Source organism: Chelonia mydas, chromosome 11 (assembly GCF_015237465.2).
Source record: "Chelonia mydas isolate rCheMyd1 chromosome 11, rCheMyd1.pri.v2, whole genome shotgun sequence".
NCBI lineage: Eukaryota > Metazoa > Chordata > Testudines > Cheloniidae > Chelonia > Chelonia mydas.
Window position 1 is genome coordinate 20,468,710 of NC_051251.2, and position 17,700 is coordinate 20,486,409.

At 40.3% G+C, this 17,700-nt stretch overlaps 1 protein-coding gene across 1 annotated transcript in view; it reads right to left on the bottom strand.

Annotated features, from left to right (window-relative positions):
- Window positions 1–232: 232 nt before the first annotated feature.
- LOC102931520 (von Willebrand factor D and EGF domain-containing protein) overlaps window positions 233–17,700 on the bottom strand; it is a 159,154-nt gene continuing 141,686 nt past the window's right edge. The window contains exon 25 of the mRNA XM_043525552.1: window positions 233–301. Within this exon, the coding sequence (XP_043381487.1) occupies window positions 233–301 (69 nt within the window). The remainder of the gene's footprint in view (window positions 302–17,700) is intronic.

The window sequence follows — 17,700 nt, forward strand, 5'->3', positions numbered from 1 at the left end:
TAAAAATGGGCCAGCATGCTTCCTGAGGTGAAGACAATTAATTTGTTACAGCCGGAGTATGTGTCTATTGAAGGTTAAGTGCCAGTCCAAGGATTTTATACTAGACTGAACTAACCTGGATAAACCAACATAGAAAGTAAGAGGAAAATAAGTCTTGTTACTTTACTAAATTAAACAATTCAACTATTGTGACTGGAATCATCACACCCAAGCAGCACTGAATTTTATCCAGTCATGTCAACTGGCCATCAAGTGCTAAGTCTCTTGTAATGGCAGCATTCACAGTCAGTTCTGTGTTTTGCTGGTAACAATTGAAAAATAATGTGAACTATTTATATTAAAAAGTTTTCACTGACATCTCTTCTAGAATTTCTGATACAATCAGCTTTTATGTATGTAACCCCAACCCTGAAGCATGGCTGCAGCCTTCTCCCTTTTCTCCTCAGGGTTAGGGTTCTGGGTTTACCTATAAGGGTGCCTGGTGTCTCCACCCAAGGAAACACCTTCTGGAGTGGAGAACACCAAGATTTGATCCTAGGGAAAATATTTAACACCATCTCAAACAGAGGAGAGTCGGTCAGAGCACACAAAAATAAAATAGTTATCACAATTCTCAGAGTAATAAAACTGTAACGGGGGCTTTATTAGGTATGGGGAATGCAGAGTAAGGGACAGTGGAAAAGGGGATTGGGATAATAAAAGATGAAAAGAACAATACATAAACTCTACCCCTCCCAACATTCACAGCCAGTGCAAACGACTCTGTGCTCCCTCCCAGCCCAGGGAAATAGCCTCAGGGTACGTCTACACAGCCAACGTGAGCGGCAGCGCTTTAACACGTCTGTGTAGTCGCGGCGGCAGCGCTGGGAGAGAGCTCTCCCAGCGCTGTAATCAAACCACCTCCGCCAGGGGAAGAGCTCCCGGCGCTGTAGCACCGTCTTCACTGCCACTTTACAGCGCTGAAACTTGCAGCACACAGGGAGGTGTTTTTTCACACTCCGGAGGGAAGAACGTTTCAGCGCTGTAAGGGGCAGTGTAGACAAGGCCTCAGCCTTTGACGTGTGGTGCCGGGCTGAAGTCAGTGGCTGGCTTAAAACAAAAGAGAAAAATAAACCAACAAGGTGTTCTTACAAAGTATCTGCACTAAGGATGGTAAGATCCTTATGGCTCTCTGGACTGGATTCCAATGTGCAGAGAGGCTGGCTCTTGGTAGCCTGACCACGACTCTCCTGAGCCTCCTGGGTTTCTGATGTCTGCCGTGAGGATCATGTTCAATGGTCCAGAAATCCCCAAAGAATTCCTTGGGTAGGAATGTGGAAGGGCCTTCCCTGGCTATGATGCTTCTCTCCCTGCTACACTCCAAACATAGCCAAAACCAAAAGTAAAGTCAAATGCTTTGTCTCTGAGTTCTGGCTTTATGGTTTTGGTCGTGTTGCTAGCCAGTTTTATCTCCACCCTTGGTCCTGGGCCATCTGGAAAGCAGAGTCCTGAACTTCTGCCGCCATTGCTGCTGTAAATCCAGGGGCAGTCCCCTAGGTGCTCAGTGTGGTATTATAGGAGCACCTCACCCCCATACGCCCCCAAAGGGTTGGTTTAGATACAGTCTGGCTCTTATGTAACATTTTAATATAAGATGCTCAATTTAGAAGATTGTAAAAGTTGCATGGTTTACAAACGTCATAAAATTCCCCACTAATAAGGATTTTCTTTGTCGCCCAGGAATTGGCTGTGGCAATTGTATAATTGATTTTTAAAGGGAAAAAAATCTATTGAGCATCCCAGCGAATTAAAAAGGCCATGCTTGTGATAATTTCATGCCTCGAAAGTGGTCAAGACAGCTGATGGTCTGCAAAACCCATTAAAAGCTAACAAGTCCAGTTTGTGTGGCGTTGACAGCAGCACTAAAAATGCAAAAGATAAATGCATGGCGTTCTATTACTCTGATGTGCTCCAAATATAACATCCTCTCCATTTTTATTTTTTAAATGCAACCTGCAGGCTTTCAAGTTCATGCCAGTCTTTACCTAACACTATTGGAGGCATGTTTTCCTCACTCTTATCCCCCAATCTCTCCATGCACAGGTAATTTTCTACAGTCTTTTTTAATCTGATAGCAAGGGTAGGTTGCATTTTTGATTATTAGTAGTCAGAGAAGGCATGTGGCTTAGAGAAAGGAAGGTCTGCTCAGCACTCAGGAAGCTGTGAGGGCAGGAAACATTTCTGGGATAGAAGAAAACTCCTCCATCCTGCAGCCAAGCAGGAAGAGGATAATTTTTAGGGGGTGGTTGATGTATAAATTCAGATGCATTGGTAGGTGGAGAGCATGCAAAAGTAGAAAGCTTGGTAGCATTTTGTATCTTGTTTGAAGATCTTATTACATGTCTTCAGTGATACGGTATATGAACTCCATACTGGCTAGGAAGGGTTAATAAGCTGCAGTGACCCCAGTCAGCCCCACCTTGTTTCACCTATGCTCCACGTCAGGCCTGCAAGGGGAGGCTAAAAAGAGGGACCACAGCTCAGCTGGGGGCTGACTGGGAAGGAGAGCAGATGGGCAGTTTCCACTACCTGTGGGAAGCCTAATTGGGGTCAGGTGTTGACTAAAGACTCTAGTTTGCCAGAGCCTCCCCTCTGGGGAGGGTGGGTCTGACACAGACTGTTAGTTTGATTTGGTTATGAGGACCCTGGTGGTGGGTATAGCTGCAGTAGCTGGGGTCTGCCTGAAAGATGGGTCTGAAAGCAGAGCCCAACAGGGCTAAAGATTCTTTTGGTTTGTGTTCATGTTGGACTTTGACTTGGGGATTCTGCTCCCCTGTAAGGGGTTGAACTCTCTCTGACTGGGCTGAAGGCCTAAGTCATGTCTATAAATGAAGGGTGCTGAAGGCTCCACTGCGGAAACTGAGACAGCGCTGATGAAGTGTTGTGCCATACTGTGAGGGGTGTGCATAGATGGCTCCTCTGCCACATTCCCAAAAAAATCTTCTTTGGGAGGGATTGGCTCACTTCTAATCTGAATTTGGACAATGTGGTGCTGAGTTGATACTTTTGGTGAATTTTGGAGGAAGCTTGGGCTTTTGTGAATGAAGAGGAAGAGAAGCTATCAAAATGGAGAAACAATGAGGTGGGAGAGGGACAATCAGCTACTGAGTCAAATGTAATGTGAGGTGTGTGTATAATATAATGACGCAAACCCCGCAAACTATATACAAAAAAGCCTGTATTAAGAATGCAAAGTCAAGCACTTGAAGGCTGGTAAAGGGCAGGTTTACATTTACCTGTCAAATCTTAATTCAGCTCGCTTGTATGTCTATCCTGTGCTCTGAACAAGTGAGAGGTCTTGTGGGGGAAAAATGTGATGATGTAATTAGACTGTGTCATAATGAAAATGTGTGTGTGTATGTGTGTGTATATATATATATATATATATATAAAGTGGGGCAGAATTAAGCTTGCATGGATAATTGCAAATCTGGCATTTCCTAATTTCCAACTTTGACATTGCAACATAAATTACATTTGCCTACAATAGTTTTTGTGTATAATTTCCTAGGTTTTTTTAAAGTACAAAGGTAAAAGTATTACAGTTTTACACAGTAAAACTCAATCTTCCATCATGGTTCATCATAGGGTTTGAACCCTGAATTTTCAGCACTGACTTTTACTACTTGAGCTATAGGACTAACTATGGTAGCTGGTAGCAGGAGATGGCTGTTATCCCAGGAGGAGGGATGGGCTGCTGACAATTCATATTGTGGCTGTGGGGGGAGGGAACCTGTCCCAGATATCTCTTCCCCACCCGAGAATGTTGTTGGGGTCCTGCCCCAAGAGGGGGGATAAGGCTGCTAGGGCCATGTTCTTGGTGTGTGGGGTTTTGAAGCAGAGCATGGCTTTTCTGCCCCTCTTAAACCCCAGGAGGTTAAGTTCCTGCTTCATGTGGCCCCTGAGAGAGTATGAGAAACTGGAATCATATGCCAGGTCTTTGCTTATGGGGGCAGCTTAGCTCTGTGATCTCTCTTTCTCCTGTACCTAGGATTTGGGGGAATGCAGCCGCATGTAGTAAACGTGGGGAGATAGGTGGGAGGGAAGATAGGGAGAAAGCCAAGCTGAGCTTCCCCTGAGAACCTTCCTCCAGCTGCTGGAGCAGCTCCCAAATGTTCCTAGTGCAGTGTCATCTGCTTGTGGGACTGGTCCTTTAAAATGCTCAGTTCTTTTTAGCAGACTGCTTCAATCTTACTGCAGAATGCAAGTGAGAGAAGGGCAATAGTGATTTTTAAGACTTTACAATACTGCTAAACCTGACTGGAATTTCACAGGAGACAGAAAAGGCACTCCTCTAACCTGAGGGATTGCTTCCTGCTGCAAACAATGGTGGTGCTAATACTTCTCAAAAAAAAAGGTTGCAAGAATCCTTTATAATAGAAAGTGTTAGGCAATCTATATATAGGGGTCACTACTGGCTCCCCCTAGAATGTGTGACATAGGCTGTCCATTTACTGTATTTTGCATTTCTTATTTGCTCATAGATTTCAGACCATTATGGACTAGATTGGCATAAGATCCTCCCCTTGATCAGCCAAGTAAGGGCTCCCCACACTGTGACCTCTATCGCTGGTGGGGAGGGGGGACTGGTAAAAAAGGTTACTTGACTAATTATCCCCCATAAGCAATTACGCAGGGCGACACCTTGACTCTGCTCCTGCCCCACACCCTTCATGTCTTGCCCCTCCCCAGCCGGAGTAGCTGGCCTGGCAGATGTGAGGTGTGTACCTTCTCCATGGAATGATTTGCGGAGCAAGGGGAGAGGAAAGGAGGAATTGTGAGTAAGTCACAGTGGAGTCTATGATCGGCTGTGGTGGCAGCATGCCCATGTGCTGTCACCTAGGCTAGGTTGTAACTTCATAATCTAGCCCTATGCAAAGAACTCTGTTCTCAGAAGCTACTTCCCTCGTTTGTGGAGTCTTTCCCTTTTTTTGAGAGTCAGAACTTGCCCACGTCCGTCCTCCTCTCTTGCACTTCTAAGCTCAAGGTGAGATAGTCTAGAGATGTGGCCTGTCTGAAGAAAAGACCCAACTTGTACTTGTTCTGTTCCCATACCTGCTGACTTAAGAAAATGCAATGAAACAAAGGGTGTCAAAGCTCAATAAAAATACATAGAGCCAGTTGGTTAAAGGGCTTTATATGTTACCATGAGGGCTATACCCACAGCTGATGAAAATTGACTTTAGTGGAGTTATGATGATTTATACCAGCTGAGGGTCTGGCCTTCCATTTTAATTTTGGTGAATTCTCTTACCAGCAGCCGGTGGCTGAGATTGAAGCAGCAGGCAAGCAGAGTCTCTCTTGTCTGCCCTTTAATGTTCCTTGTAAAATCTTAGGAAATTCCCTATTAGATCTCCCCTAGAGTTGTTAACATAAGCTATTGTTTCCATGGAAAATAATGTCCTACTGTCAAATTAACTTGCACTGAGATGCCTTAACAAAGCTTCGTTATTAAGCGATTTCCATGATATTTGAATGCCCCGTATTATATAAAAATGTAAACATGCAGTCCTTACTGAGAGGAGGTTTGACCAGACTGAAGGCTTTAATCTACGTTTTGATGACAAGAAAAAACAAGTTGGGTTAATTTCTACAGCCACTTCGATGAGGACTTTTCTGTCTGGGTAGCTCCATTCCTTAGAAAATGAGAATATTACATCTCCCCATAAATATTTTATGAACTATAATGTCATCACTCTTAAAAATAAAATATTAAACATTGTAAATGATATTTGACCTCAAATACATTTTTTTTACAGGCTTAAAACCCGCTCTGATTTAAAATGGTTTCCTGCCATGAATATTTTAAAAAATAAAAATAAAAAAAGGAGAAATATAGTGTGGTATTTAGAAAAGGAGGAATTGTGGCACCTTTAGAGACTAACCAATTTATTTGAGCATAAGCTTTCGTGAGCTACAGCTCACTTCACTTACACACTGTAAGGAGAGTGATCACTTAAGATGAGCTGAAAGTGTGGCATTTGTTTCAAATTTCAGTTTGAAACAGGAATTGACAATAAAATATATCGTCCAGAATTAGCACCATGTCTTCATCAGTATCCCCTCAACATTGTAGGCAGGGTGCCAGATATGTGTTCATCCTTTTAGTTACATCTTAGAAATCATGTTGGAGCTATGGAAAACGTATTGCTGTGACATCTGCAGACATTTTCAAAATATACTCTAGTAGTTTCACTTACGTTTTTTCCAGATATATTTTGTAAGGTGATTTTTAAAATGTGTTCTTACAGTTGTCAGCTGAACACTGAAGCTCTGAAAAACAAGGATGAATTCATTAGGCAGAACTGCTATATTTTTCCCAAAATTGTTTTGCATTGTTGAATAATTGAAGCTGACCTGTTGCTCCCAGTTATTCAAGAACATGGCTATTATAGAAATGGAAGTAGGCCCATACTAGAGTGTCAGTCCTGCTCCCTTTGGATTCAGTCGCATAATTACTTCTGAGAACAGTGTCTGACTCTAGGGCTCTGGTCCTGCAATCAGATCTTGTAGGCTGCACCCATGCAGAGCCTCTACTGACTTTAGTGGGGCTCTGAGCTGAGTGGTGCATCTACAATAGACAATCTGATGCAGAATCCGAGCCTAGTTGTGTCCTCCTACATTGCAGCTAATACTAAGAAATCCAACAATATGGCTCCGTGCAGTCCTATCTCTGGGATGCTTTAAATTGCAATTTGATTTTTGTCGGAACTGATCTGGAAATGGGAGGAATTTCTCTGCTTCTGGTGGCTTTTTCACCAGACTGGTTTGGTTGAAGAACAGAGGAACTAAAAGTCAGTGAAAAGTAACGTGCACATTGTGTTTTTTCTTATCTCACAAGGGTCAATTTCTCTTCTTGGTTACCTCAATGTAAATCTAGTATAACTGCACTGAATTTAGTCTGGATTTACATAGGTATAATAAAAGAATTTGACCCCAAAGCATGGCTAGCCAGATGTGAAATAAACAGTAGGTATATTTAATGATCAGATATTCAAATAAATGCATTAATTGGTATGTTTTTATTTGTATCACACATTCAGTCCTCAGACCAATTTAAATGTGTCATCAATTACAGTTGTTTGTATTTAAGGGGATTTAGTGCTTGTTACAGTTACTGGCTTGACTGCTCTGGAGACTGTGTAAGGAGCAATCACTACACATTTGAGAGCTATATCTGATCATTTCACAAATAACAAATCCTGGTCCAGAACAGGGCAGATGGTGATCTCAGCTGGTGTAAATCATAAACTTCACCCCTAAAAGCAATGGAGTTACTCTGGATTTACATTGGGGTAACTGCAAGCCTAATCTGGCCCAAAATAATTACCTGGCTTTAGAAAGTGAAGAAACAAACACCTCCAGTTGTCTCGTAGTAACAAAAAATCCCAGTGCAAATCAAGAAGTTGAAATAAGTTTCCTAAATGGATGTTACAGAATGGTGTGGGATCAGACTTAACTAAATATTGAGTATTATTTAATCATATATTTATGCAGTTTATGCACATAAGAATTTATCCTTGTTGAATGTCCATTCTCTCTCCCAGGGAGAGTTCATTTGTTTATTCTTGCACTTAAACTCATGATTCAATCTACACAGTACCTCATATCATCCCCATCTTTTCTCTTTGTGGAGAATCAGGGAGTTAGATGTATTTTTCATAAATAGCATGTGGTCCTCCATTTACCTGTGTGCTATTATCCTACCTGGCTGCATAGATTGAAATCAAAGGAAGCTGTAAGGAGGAAACCAACAGGAAATGAAATGACGACAAGAATAAGGTTCTATCATAGACAATACCAAGGGTCCTTGGGGAAACAATAGGGAAGCTTTTAAGTAGGAAATACTGGCAGCCTGATGCCAACTGGGCTGGTAAAGTTTGCTATTTAAGATATTAAAGCCTTAAGCATACTAGACTAGGCAGATAGGAGGGGTTGAGTGGGTTGCCAGCAGTGAGGTGAGTTTCTCACAGACATACAAACTGCAGTTAGCAGGTTGTCTCTTCCAGCACAGAGAGGCTACTGGACTGACTAGAATTTACCAAAGTTTGCAAGGAAAGATAAAGACTTCTTTTTTATTTTATTACCCCCTCCCTCCTCTCTCTTCCCATCCCTTCTTTTTTTAAAGTAGGGTTCCAGGGTGATGTGATGACAGTGATCTGTGTTGCTAAACAGATGGGTTGCTGCATCTTGAATTAGTAGGAGCTTTTTCAGGCACCTGGTTTAATTCCTAAATAAGATTTAAAATCATCAAGCTTGGTGGTCATGAATACATGGATGTTCTTGTCTTGAATAACAGGTGTATTCCTAACATTAAAATGCAGCTATCAATATCAGAAACCTACTATAGAATATAGGTGCAACACAGTGCTTTTGTATCAGCTAGTCTAGTTCCACCATGCTATTATGACAAATCTGCCTTGCACCTGACACACTTCTAGGGCGCTAACAATCTGACAAATCTATCATGGATAATGCATTCTGAAAGCTGCTTCACGGGGAGAAAAAAGCAGAGAATAAGTGCAGCCCACTGGCAAGTTTCTTTCCCCCTGAGGCCCTAAGGCAAATTGAGCAAAACTCTCTGGATTACACTGGCAAACTATTCACAGCAGTTGTTCAGCTGCTGGGAGATGATATTATTATAGCAAAGGTGCTAATGAAATGCATGGTTTGAATTATTGACACAAGTCCTCAATAGGAAACAAAATAAGGTCTTGATCCTGTCCCGTTGCAATTCATTGCAAAACTCCCATTGACTTCAATCGGTGCAGGGTCAAGGCATAACAGAGTTAAACATACAGAATAGAGCTGGTCTAAATTTTTCACTTCAGATTTTTAAAATAAAAATGGCCTCTTTTCAAAACATATTTTTTGTGTTCTGTGTTTTGTACAGCACCTTGCACAGTGGTGTTCTGGTCCACGGCTGGCGCTCCTAGGTATTAATGCAATACAAATAATAACTGATGTTGGAAGTGATAACTGTGTACAACATATAAAACTACTGAGTTCAAACTAGTATCCCAAAGGGTATAGCTGTAGTCTTAAAAGTACATACTGTATTATGCACACTACAGGTATTATAATGGCCCTGGTCCTGCTCGGATTGATATTAATGGCAAAAAATTAATTGATCATAATGGTACAGGATCAGGCCAATAGAGAATTAACTTAGCAAGGAAAAACCTGCTTTTCTGTGTTAGTAGCTAAATAATCTAAATCTAAAATAGCTTTCTGTATAACTTGTGTATAGTTAAGCATCTTTAATTTGGGATGTGTTGTGGCTTAGAGTATTGGCACAGAACCTTTCTATAGGTCATCGGTTTGAAACCAGCCCAAGTCTGTACTCATTTTTAATTCATCATCTGTTAGCTTTCCAATGATCCATGTAGAGTAGGTTTTCAACAGGAAGACCAAGAATTAAATGAGCAGGGAGACTGGATTATACCTCTCACCGCTATGGATGGTCTTGCTAGGACAGTATCAGAGCCCGCTATTGCATTGCCCATGCTGTACCTGGTCTATGGATAAATAGTGGAATTCTGTCTGCAACCTTTCAATATGGCGCTTTTCAGGAGCATGATTCAGTTTATTCTAAAAATATTCAAATACTGTATCTGAATTCCTAGCACTTTCTACTGGGAGTAGAATTGCTTATTTCAATACTTATTGAATTTCTTAATTCTAAAGAGGCTAAAATATAAATGGTAGGTAATAGTGGTAATATCTTTCCTTCTGATATACCAGCTAGCATGTTCATATTTCTCCACTAAGATTTTGCTTTATTTTTCTCCCTTATTGAATATTTCTTTTTTCAGAGATTCTGAATTAATTTGTTGCTAACACAAAAATAGTTTGGACAACTTTGTGTGTGTGTGTGTGTGTGTCTGAGAGACTATTTTAAAGTTTTAGTTAAGAATAATGATAGAGACATGGGACAAAGAAGATTAACTCCTCTCTGTCTTACTGCTGCCCCTCTTCCCCCCAAAATTGGATTTTTTTTACGACTAGAATATTGGGACATTATAGGGAAACTAGCGAGGCCAGGGGTTCTCAAACTGGGGTCAGGCCCCCTGAGAGGGTCGCAAGGTTATTACATGGGGGGTCACGAACTGTCAGCCTCCACCCCAAATCCCACTTTGCCTCCAGCATTTATAATAGTGTTTAAATATAAAAAAGTGTTTTTAATTTATAAGGGGTGGGGATCGCACTTAGAGGCTTGCTGTGTGAAAGGTGTCACCAATACAAAAGTTTGAGAACCACTGAGCTAGGGGTCTGAAGAGTTGAGACATCCAGATAAATGGATATATAGGGCTTGAGAGTGAATTAGAACTCCTAATGCAGCCCACCGATAGATGATTAATGATGAGTAAAAAACAACTAACTAACAATTCTATTGTTTGTTTTAATTATTCCCACACAAGACAGTTATGAATGATGTATTTTATTTGGACTTTATATGCTGTGGTTTTAAAATGATTTTGAAGGCAGTCTCCACAACATGCAAAGTATTGGAAGGCATCAAGATGATATGCTAAAAAGTAAATTATTTATACAGTGCCTGTCCCTGCCTTGCATTACTTATAGTCTAATCTGGACACGGTAAAGCCAGGGATGACAATAAGCACAGAGTGGTGTATATGTAGAGGACAAGGTTTGGAACAGTAAGATCCTGCATTGGCAGGGAGATGGACTGGAGGGTTGGGCAGCTTGGCTATGTAGTAGACCTGGGAGGCTGGAAGCCCTTGGGTCCCTGGCAGTCTGCAGGGCTGCGCTGCCCCTGAACCATATACCCTGGAAGCCAAGGCAGCTCTGATATTGAAATGCTTCTTGTCAGTTTCATGGCTGCTGTTTAGTGGTGATTGCCAGTGAAATTGATAAGAATCATGTCAGTTTCAGTCAACAGCTGTTCTGGGGAGCATACTTCCTTTCAGAAACACCATGTGTCAATGATTTTGAAATGAAAAAGGTAGAGACTGGTAATCTACACATCAGCTCAGCCTATGGTTTAGTGGTGAAAGAGCTAGTTAATGAACTGCATGGGCTGTGCTACCTACCACCAATTGTACGTGCTTCATGATTCCGCACAAGCTGGTGCTGGAGACGCAAAGAGTTTCTTCTGCTAACTGCTCAATTTCTCCTATTCTGTAGATAAATGAAGATGTACATGGTCTTAAGTAGCCTCTTCTAAAAATGCATTGAGATGCACTGAGGCATTGCAATCTGTTTTAGGCTGCCAAATCCAATCTTGGCAAGGACTTTCTGTTCATTAGCACTGTCTATCATAGATCTTATGGAGGCAAGGTAATGGAAATCCGTCTCTTATTGATTAGGGCGATAGCTGGAAAAAAGGCATAATTGCCACCCTCAATTTAATCTTGTAGATACCCTCTGGTGCCAACATGCTGCCTTTGGAACAATGTCTTCCTGGCACGGTGGAAGTGAACTCTCAAAGCTTAAGCTGAGATTAGCACCACCTAACTATGAATCTAGCTCACCATGGAGCTAAGATTCTTCCCCGCTGCCTTTTTTAATACCTCCATTAATGGTGCAGACTGTTAGTGAGTCTGACACCATTATTCATCTCTGTATATCTAATAGAAAACTTTTAATGCTCATGTCCGTTTAGTCATCTTTTGCATTCCGCATGCAAAACTGTTTACATCAGTATTTCATAATAACTGAATACAAATATTGTAGAAAGGTAAGGAATAGAAGACCATTTATTTGAAAAATGGAGTATGGCCATGTTTAAATGCACTTTTATATATACAACAGATGGTGTAGAAAGAAACAAATATATGCTACCCCTAAGTGGCCAGTAGGGATTAGGGGGAATCTTTCTGCAGGGTTGCAATGCCAGCAGAATTTCCAAGCAGTAAACATCTAGTCTGTAATGTTGGAGGACACACACATTCTATATTTTAAATTTTACAAGATTACAGTCAAAAATCTTGTTTATTCCTTCAGTGTTTTTGTGTAAAATACCCACAGATCAGATCTATTTACTGCTGTAAGAAAAACAAAGGGATCAAAATATTTTCTCAGATGAGTACAACCATTAAAGTCACTATTAGGTGAAGAAGGCAACACCAAAATTCCCATGTACAACTCTGTCAAGCACCTAAATCCTGCTCGACAGTATATCTGATTATTCTACCAAGACTTGAAGAGCGAGTGTGGGGTATCCCAATTTCATCCTCAGAGTTATTGTACAGTACCTGAGACTGTCATAGTTTACATTTTTAAACTATTTTTGCAAGCAAACATATAGCCTGAGCATCTGTGTCCTTGTTTCCGGCCGTTGCTTCCACCAGTGTTAGGAATGTTGGCAGTGCTAAAATAGAGAGAGCTAGGCAGCTGTTGGCATTTTAACCACTTTGTTGTCTAATTCCATGTGATGGCACAGGGCTGGAGTTTTAAAGGTATTTAGGTTCCTAGTAGGATTTTCAAAAGTGCCTCAGCATCTAACTCCTTGGGTGCTTTAGAAAATCCCATTAGCTGCCTATCTGCATCTTAAGGTATCTAAATGCTTCTAAATTAGCTGTGGGTACCTGGAGTGTTATCTATATTAGCACATCTACCACTGGAGGAGCTTCACTGGTGGAGCAAAATTGGGAAATGTTAAGGTTGGGGAGGGGAGCCTAGTGAAGTCTAAAAATCAACATTCCAACAGATACTACAAAGTTACCTCCTATCCTGAGTACAGGAGGAAACAAAGTCCAATATCTCAAATAGATGCTGGCACTTTTTTGGCAATTATTGGGCAGTTACCCATTCCTTTGCTTTGCAAGACCCCAGTTAGCCATGTTTATCTAGGTGATATTACACTCTGGAGCAAGTTCAAGAAAGCAATTCAACATTACTATGACCTCCTCTCCTGTACTCACGGTAATAACATTTTTTCAGTAAAAGCAATCTCTAAATTATTAATTCTTCTCAGGAAAGTGAATAAACAATCTGATTTAAAAATATAAAAAGAATGAGGCAATTGATTACTTCCACACTTTAACAACAACAAAATAACACAAATGGAAGTGTCTTTTCTATAATGATCCATATTTCATTGTAAAATTTGGCTCTTGCAGGAAGCAAGTACTTGAGGTAGTGACACTTCAGCTATAGAAATATGGATTTGAGCATTGCCACACCACATAACTTTGCAAAAGTAAGTAAATCTCTTGGTATATGCTCTGGAATCAATTATTCCTCATCACGACCATATGACGCAGGAGGGAGAGCATTAGCAATTTCTTCACACTGCATCTTCAGCCAGCGCAGAAGAAAAACGTGCACAGTGCCAGATTACTAGCATCCAAATGATTGTCTTCATTGTCCTTCTGCTATGTTATCTTCATTCTATTGGGATCTGCAAAACAGAAATGAGTATTCATCTGCTTAAGGGACTATGTAAGAAACAGCCTTGTGCATGTAGTGTCACGAAACAAGTTTAATATGAAAATGTTCAAATGATTTGTTGTAGCTGTCTTATTTCCTTCAGAATTTTTTATGTAATTATGGCAAACCCACTATCCACATTTTTCACAATTTGACCCAAGGAGCAAAAGTGTTTATTAAACTCAGTAATACACAAGTAATGAAGAACATGATTCTGAAAGGGATTAAGCAATGAAGTGATGAATGGAACAGTTTCCAAAGCATGCACATAAAGTGATATCATCTAGCTAGGTTGATTTCTTCTCCATCACTTCAATAGGGAAATAGCTATATTGCTAAAATGGTGTGGCTTAGGCTCTCTTATTTGCAGTGGCACTTGACACTTATGGAGCCGGAATTCAATTTCCTTCTTCTAAAGCAGGCATGTGTACAAAACCAATGTGCCATTTCCACATAACACATGGAGATTGTTGGCTCCTGGCCCACAGGTGTTTCAGAGCACTTATCCTGTTTTCACGCTGCAGAGGTTGTCCGTGAACAGCATCTTAGTTTAAGTACTTGAGTGAATAGTCTTGATCCCAAAACAAGATAATAGATAATGTGAAAAGCTTTACTTTATGCTAATGCATACATTCAAGTACCCATTTTGAAAGGACAGTTTTATGGAAGTCCACATTACACAGCACATAAAGATTTTGACATTAATTTATTACTCAGGACAGGAGGAAAGGTGCTCCTTCATCTTGCTGTATCTCTCTCTATTTGATCACGTTTACGTTGTTAGCATCATATCATGTTTGATTCTAAAATACTGTTCCTTAGGTTCCAATAGTGATATTGGTTTGCTGTGGTTTATTTATGAATAGTGCATGATATGCTTTTTGTTTTAAATTACAGCAAAGATGATTTCCACAAGTGTCTGCTTGAATTTAGGTAGGTTTAGTTGCATAGGTAGTAGGTGGCTAGGGCTAGAGGGGACTCAGTCTTCCCAATCTACCAGCCCATCTCAGCAGGCAAATGCCCCTGGCATCTCCAGGGCCAGGAAGTGGGTGGGGCAGGAAGAGGGAAGACCCACTTGCACGTGACAGCATGCCAGGCTCTTACAAGAGCCAATGGGCTGGATGGAGAGTCTGCTTGGCCCGGCCTCATGAAACAGGAGGCCCTGCTGCCTGCCTCCTTCCTGAAAACATCCCTAAATTCATACTAGAAGCTCATGTTCCAAGGCACAGGCCCCACTTTTGCGAGTTGAGCTCCATAGTAAGAGCCATTGTGAGGCAGGCTCGCTCTCCACATGCCAGAGAAAAGGGCTTGACCATCCATCCCTCTGCCAGACAGAGTGGGCTCCTCCTGCATGTACACCAGCATGGGAACCTGCCCACTCCTCACAAGAGAGCCATTCTCCATAGAGCTGGGAGCCTGGTCACTAGTTGTTTTACTCTGCATGTCCAAAAAATATTTTCACCCTCGGCCTATCTTTAATTGGAGTGGGATTTAGTTCTTACATGAAGAAATTTCCATAGCTTTAGGGAAATACTACTTTACAGGATCTTATAGGATGGCTGCATGAGGTGAGATATTAAAAAAAAAATCCAGGTGGAATATTTAAGTGTAACATGCTACAAGGGTCCTATGCTCCTTAAAAAAAGTCATTGAAGTTGCAATATTTACTAAGGAGTGCAAAAGTGCTAGGTATTCTTATTACACAATTATCTTTGCAATCGCATCAGGAACACTTTCTGTGAGATTATGGCAGCTGAAGTCAAAACAGCTCAAATAAGAATGTTGATAAAATCTGTTTACTTCTGCCAGGTTGGAGTGATTTTTGATAGATGGCAGACACATGCATTACAGTTTCCATATCAGTAGTGCTATACTGGTCCCACACAGACTTTAAGGAAGAAGCATAAGGGAAGATGCATCCCTCCATTTGTGGAAGAAGTTGGGCAGTTGTCCAGGGATGGAATAAAATTAACCTTTTTGAAAATTTAAAAATTAAACATTCACCCTTTTGAAAATTTTAAAATTTAAAAAGAGAATTCTTTCAATCTTTCTCACCCTCCAGTCCTTCATAGGCTTTTGCTTTGTCTCAACAGCATATTTCTTCAGATACTCTTCAGCATCTACTTTATGGAGCAACTGTATGTATGCAATAACATGATGAGATTGCTATGGTAACTTGTTTTTAAATAGCAGGGTAATTACTCTTACAAATTCCCTTGTAACTGACTAGCATATAGTCTAGCACATACAGTATATTTGTAATAGAATAGCACATACATTAAACGTTTCTTTTTTCACATATATTGCTTCCTTTTTATTTGTCAAGTATTTTTGAGTATTTCATTTTTAAAAAACTCTGCTTTATCCCTTTTCTGACTTGTATACTCCAACCGGTGTATAATGGAGAGTTACTCAGTTACAAGCATGAAAAGTGGGGTTTAATAATGGTGTGTGTGTGTATATATGTGTGTGTGTGTGTGTGTATATATATATATATATATATATATAAACTGAAACAAATATTATTGACATTCAGTATGTTTTTCACTGACTCCAACAAAGTAGTTTTAAAATACCAAAAACTTGTTATCTTGTATTTTCAGGCTTGTACTGAAATCGATAGCATATTGAATCTTTGGAATAATATTCACTGGATTCCTTTTTAGAGACTGAATGGCCGCTTGCTATTCATGTAGATTTACAGGTGAATTCAAGCATTAAGCAATGTCTGACTTCAGGCTTTTCTTTTTAATTATCGTTATTTTCTGCCGTGGGCTAGAATACTGAGCATCTAAGTCCCTTTATAATAAATGTATAGGCATTTGAGACATGTGAGTACAGTTTAATATAAAAACGTTAGTAGAAGGTAACTGGAAACTGCAGTATGGAGCTGGATACTTCTCAGTGTGGAGTCATGTACCATTTATGGCCAAACAGAACAGTGTAGGTAGCTTCTGTTGATTAGTTATGTACCTATTTAAGGTTTCAGAGTAACAGCCATGTTAGTCTGTATTCGCAAAAAGAAAAGGAGTACTTGTGGCACCTTAGAGACTAACCAATTTTTTTGAGCATAAGCTTTCGTGAGCTACAGCTCACTTCATCGGATGCATACTGTGGAAAATACAGAAAATGTTTAAAAAAAACCATGAGGGGGAGGATTTGGAAGCCACGAGGTACACTACAAATAAGACATCTGACACAGCTAGTGTAAGCTGCCATTTTTCAGTAAAACTTTCATATGTAACAATGTACGATTGGCTAGGGATTACTTTTGTTTCACTGGTTTCAGAGTAGCAGCCGTGTTAGTCTGTATCCGCAAAAAGAAAAGGAGTACTTGTGGCACCTTAGAGACTAACAATGAATTTTTCTACTGAATGCATCCCATGAAGTGAGCTGTAGCTCACAAAAGCTTATGCTCAAATAAATTTGTTAGTCTCTAAGGTGCCACAAGTACTCCTTTTCTTTTTGTTTCACTGTTACTCTTACATTTTGCTAAAGTGTGGTTCTAACCACAAAGATCTCTATACTTTGATTATTTTGTTGGGATCACCTCTGCTACCCATAATCAAGCCTATCCTGATGGCTGCTTTGATTTTTAAAAGCTAGCAGGAACACTTGTCGTCCTGCTAAATTATCTGCATTGACTATTTGCAAGATTCAAATTGAAAAGATACAAAAAGGTATAAGAGTGATAATTGTGCTAGCAAATTCATTATTCCTTGCCATTATTTTGGCAAGTTGCTTTTAACAGAACTCCAAAACAAAGTAAACCAAAAATGTCAGAAAAATGAATTGCAATTCACTTGGCAACATAATATGCTAAATTTCATGAAGTGTAGATGATTCTTTAGGAATGCTGACAGTACAAGAGGGAGCTGTAGCTAAGAATACCATGGAGAAAGAGAACGCAATGTGGTCTCAGAAATTTAGATTATCCTAGTCTTCATCCCTGTCTAAATAAGAGTCTCCTAAGATTCCTTTTTGCTTGTGGAAAGGAGCATCTCCTACCAATTATTATACAGAGATGTCTCTCCTCTTGCACTCCATCTCTGTCTTCAAGACAGTTTCTTACCCAGGCTCTGGAAAAGAACTACTAAAATGTAGCATTAGTTTTAACCTTTTCTGAGACTACTTCTAATGGACAATTGGACTGGCAATTAGTTTTAAGTGAGGGAAGTCAATCTTCTAAATTGACTGCCTAGTGATTACCTTACATTTCTTATTCCTTCTGTCCTAGGCACAAAGAGAGAGATGGGCAGAGATTCA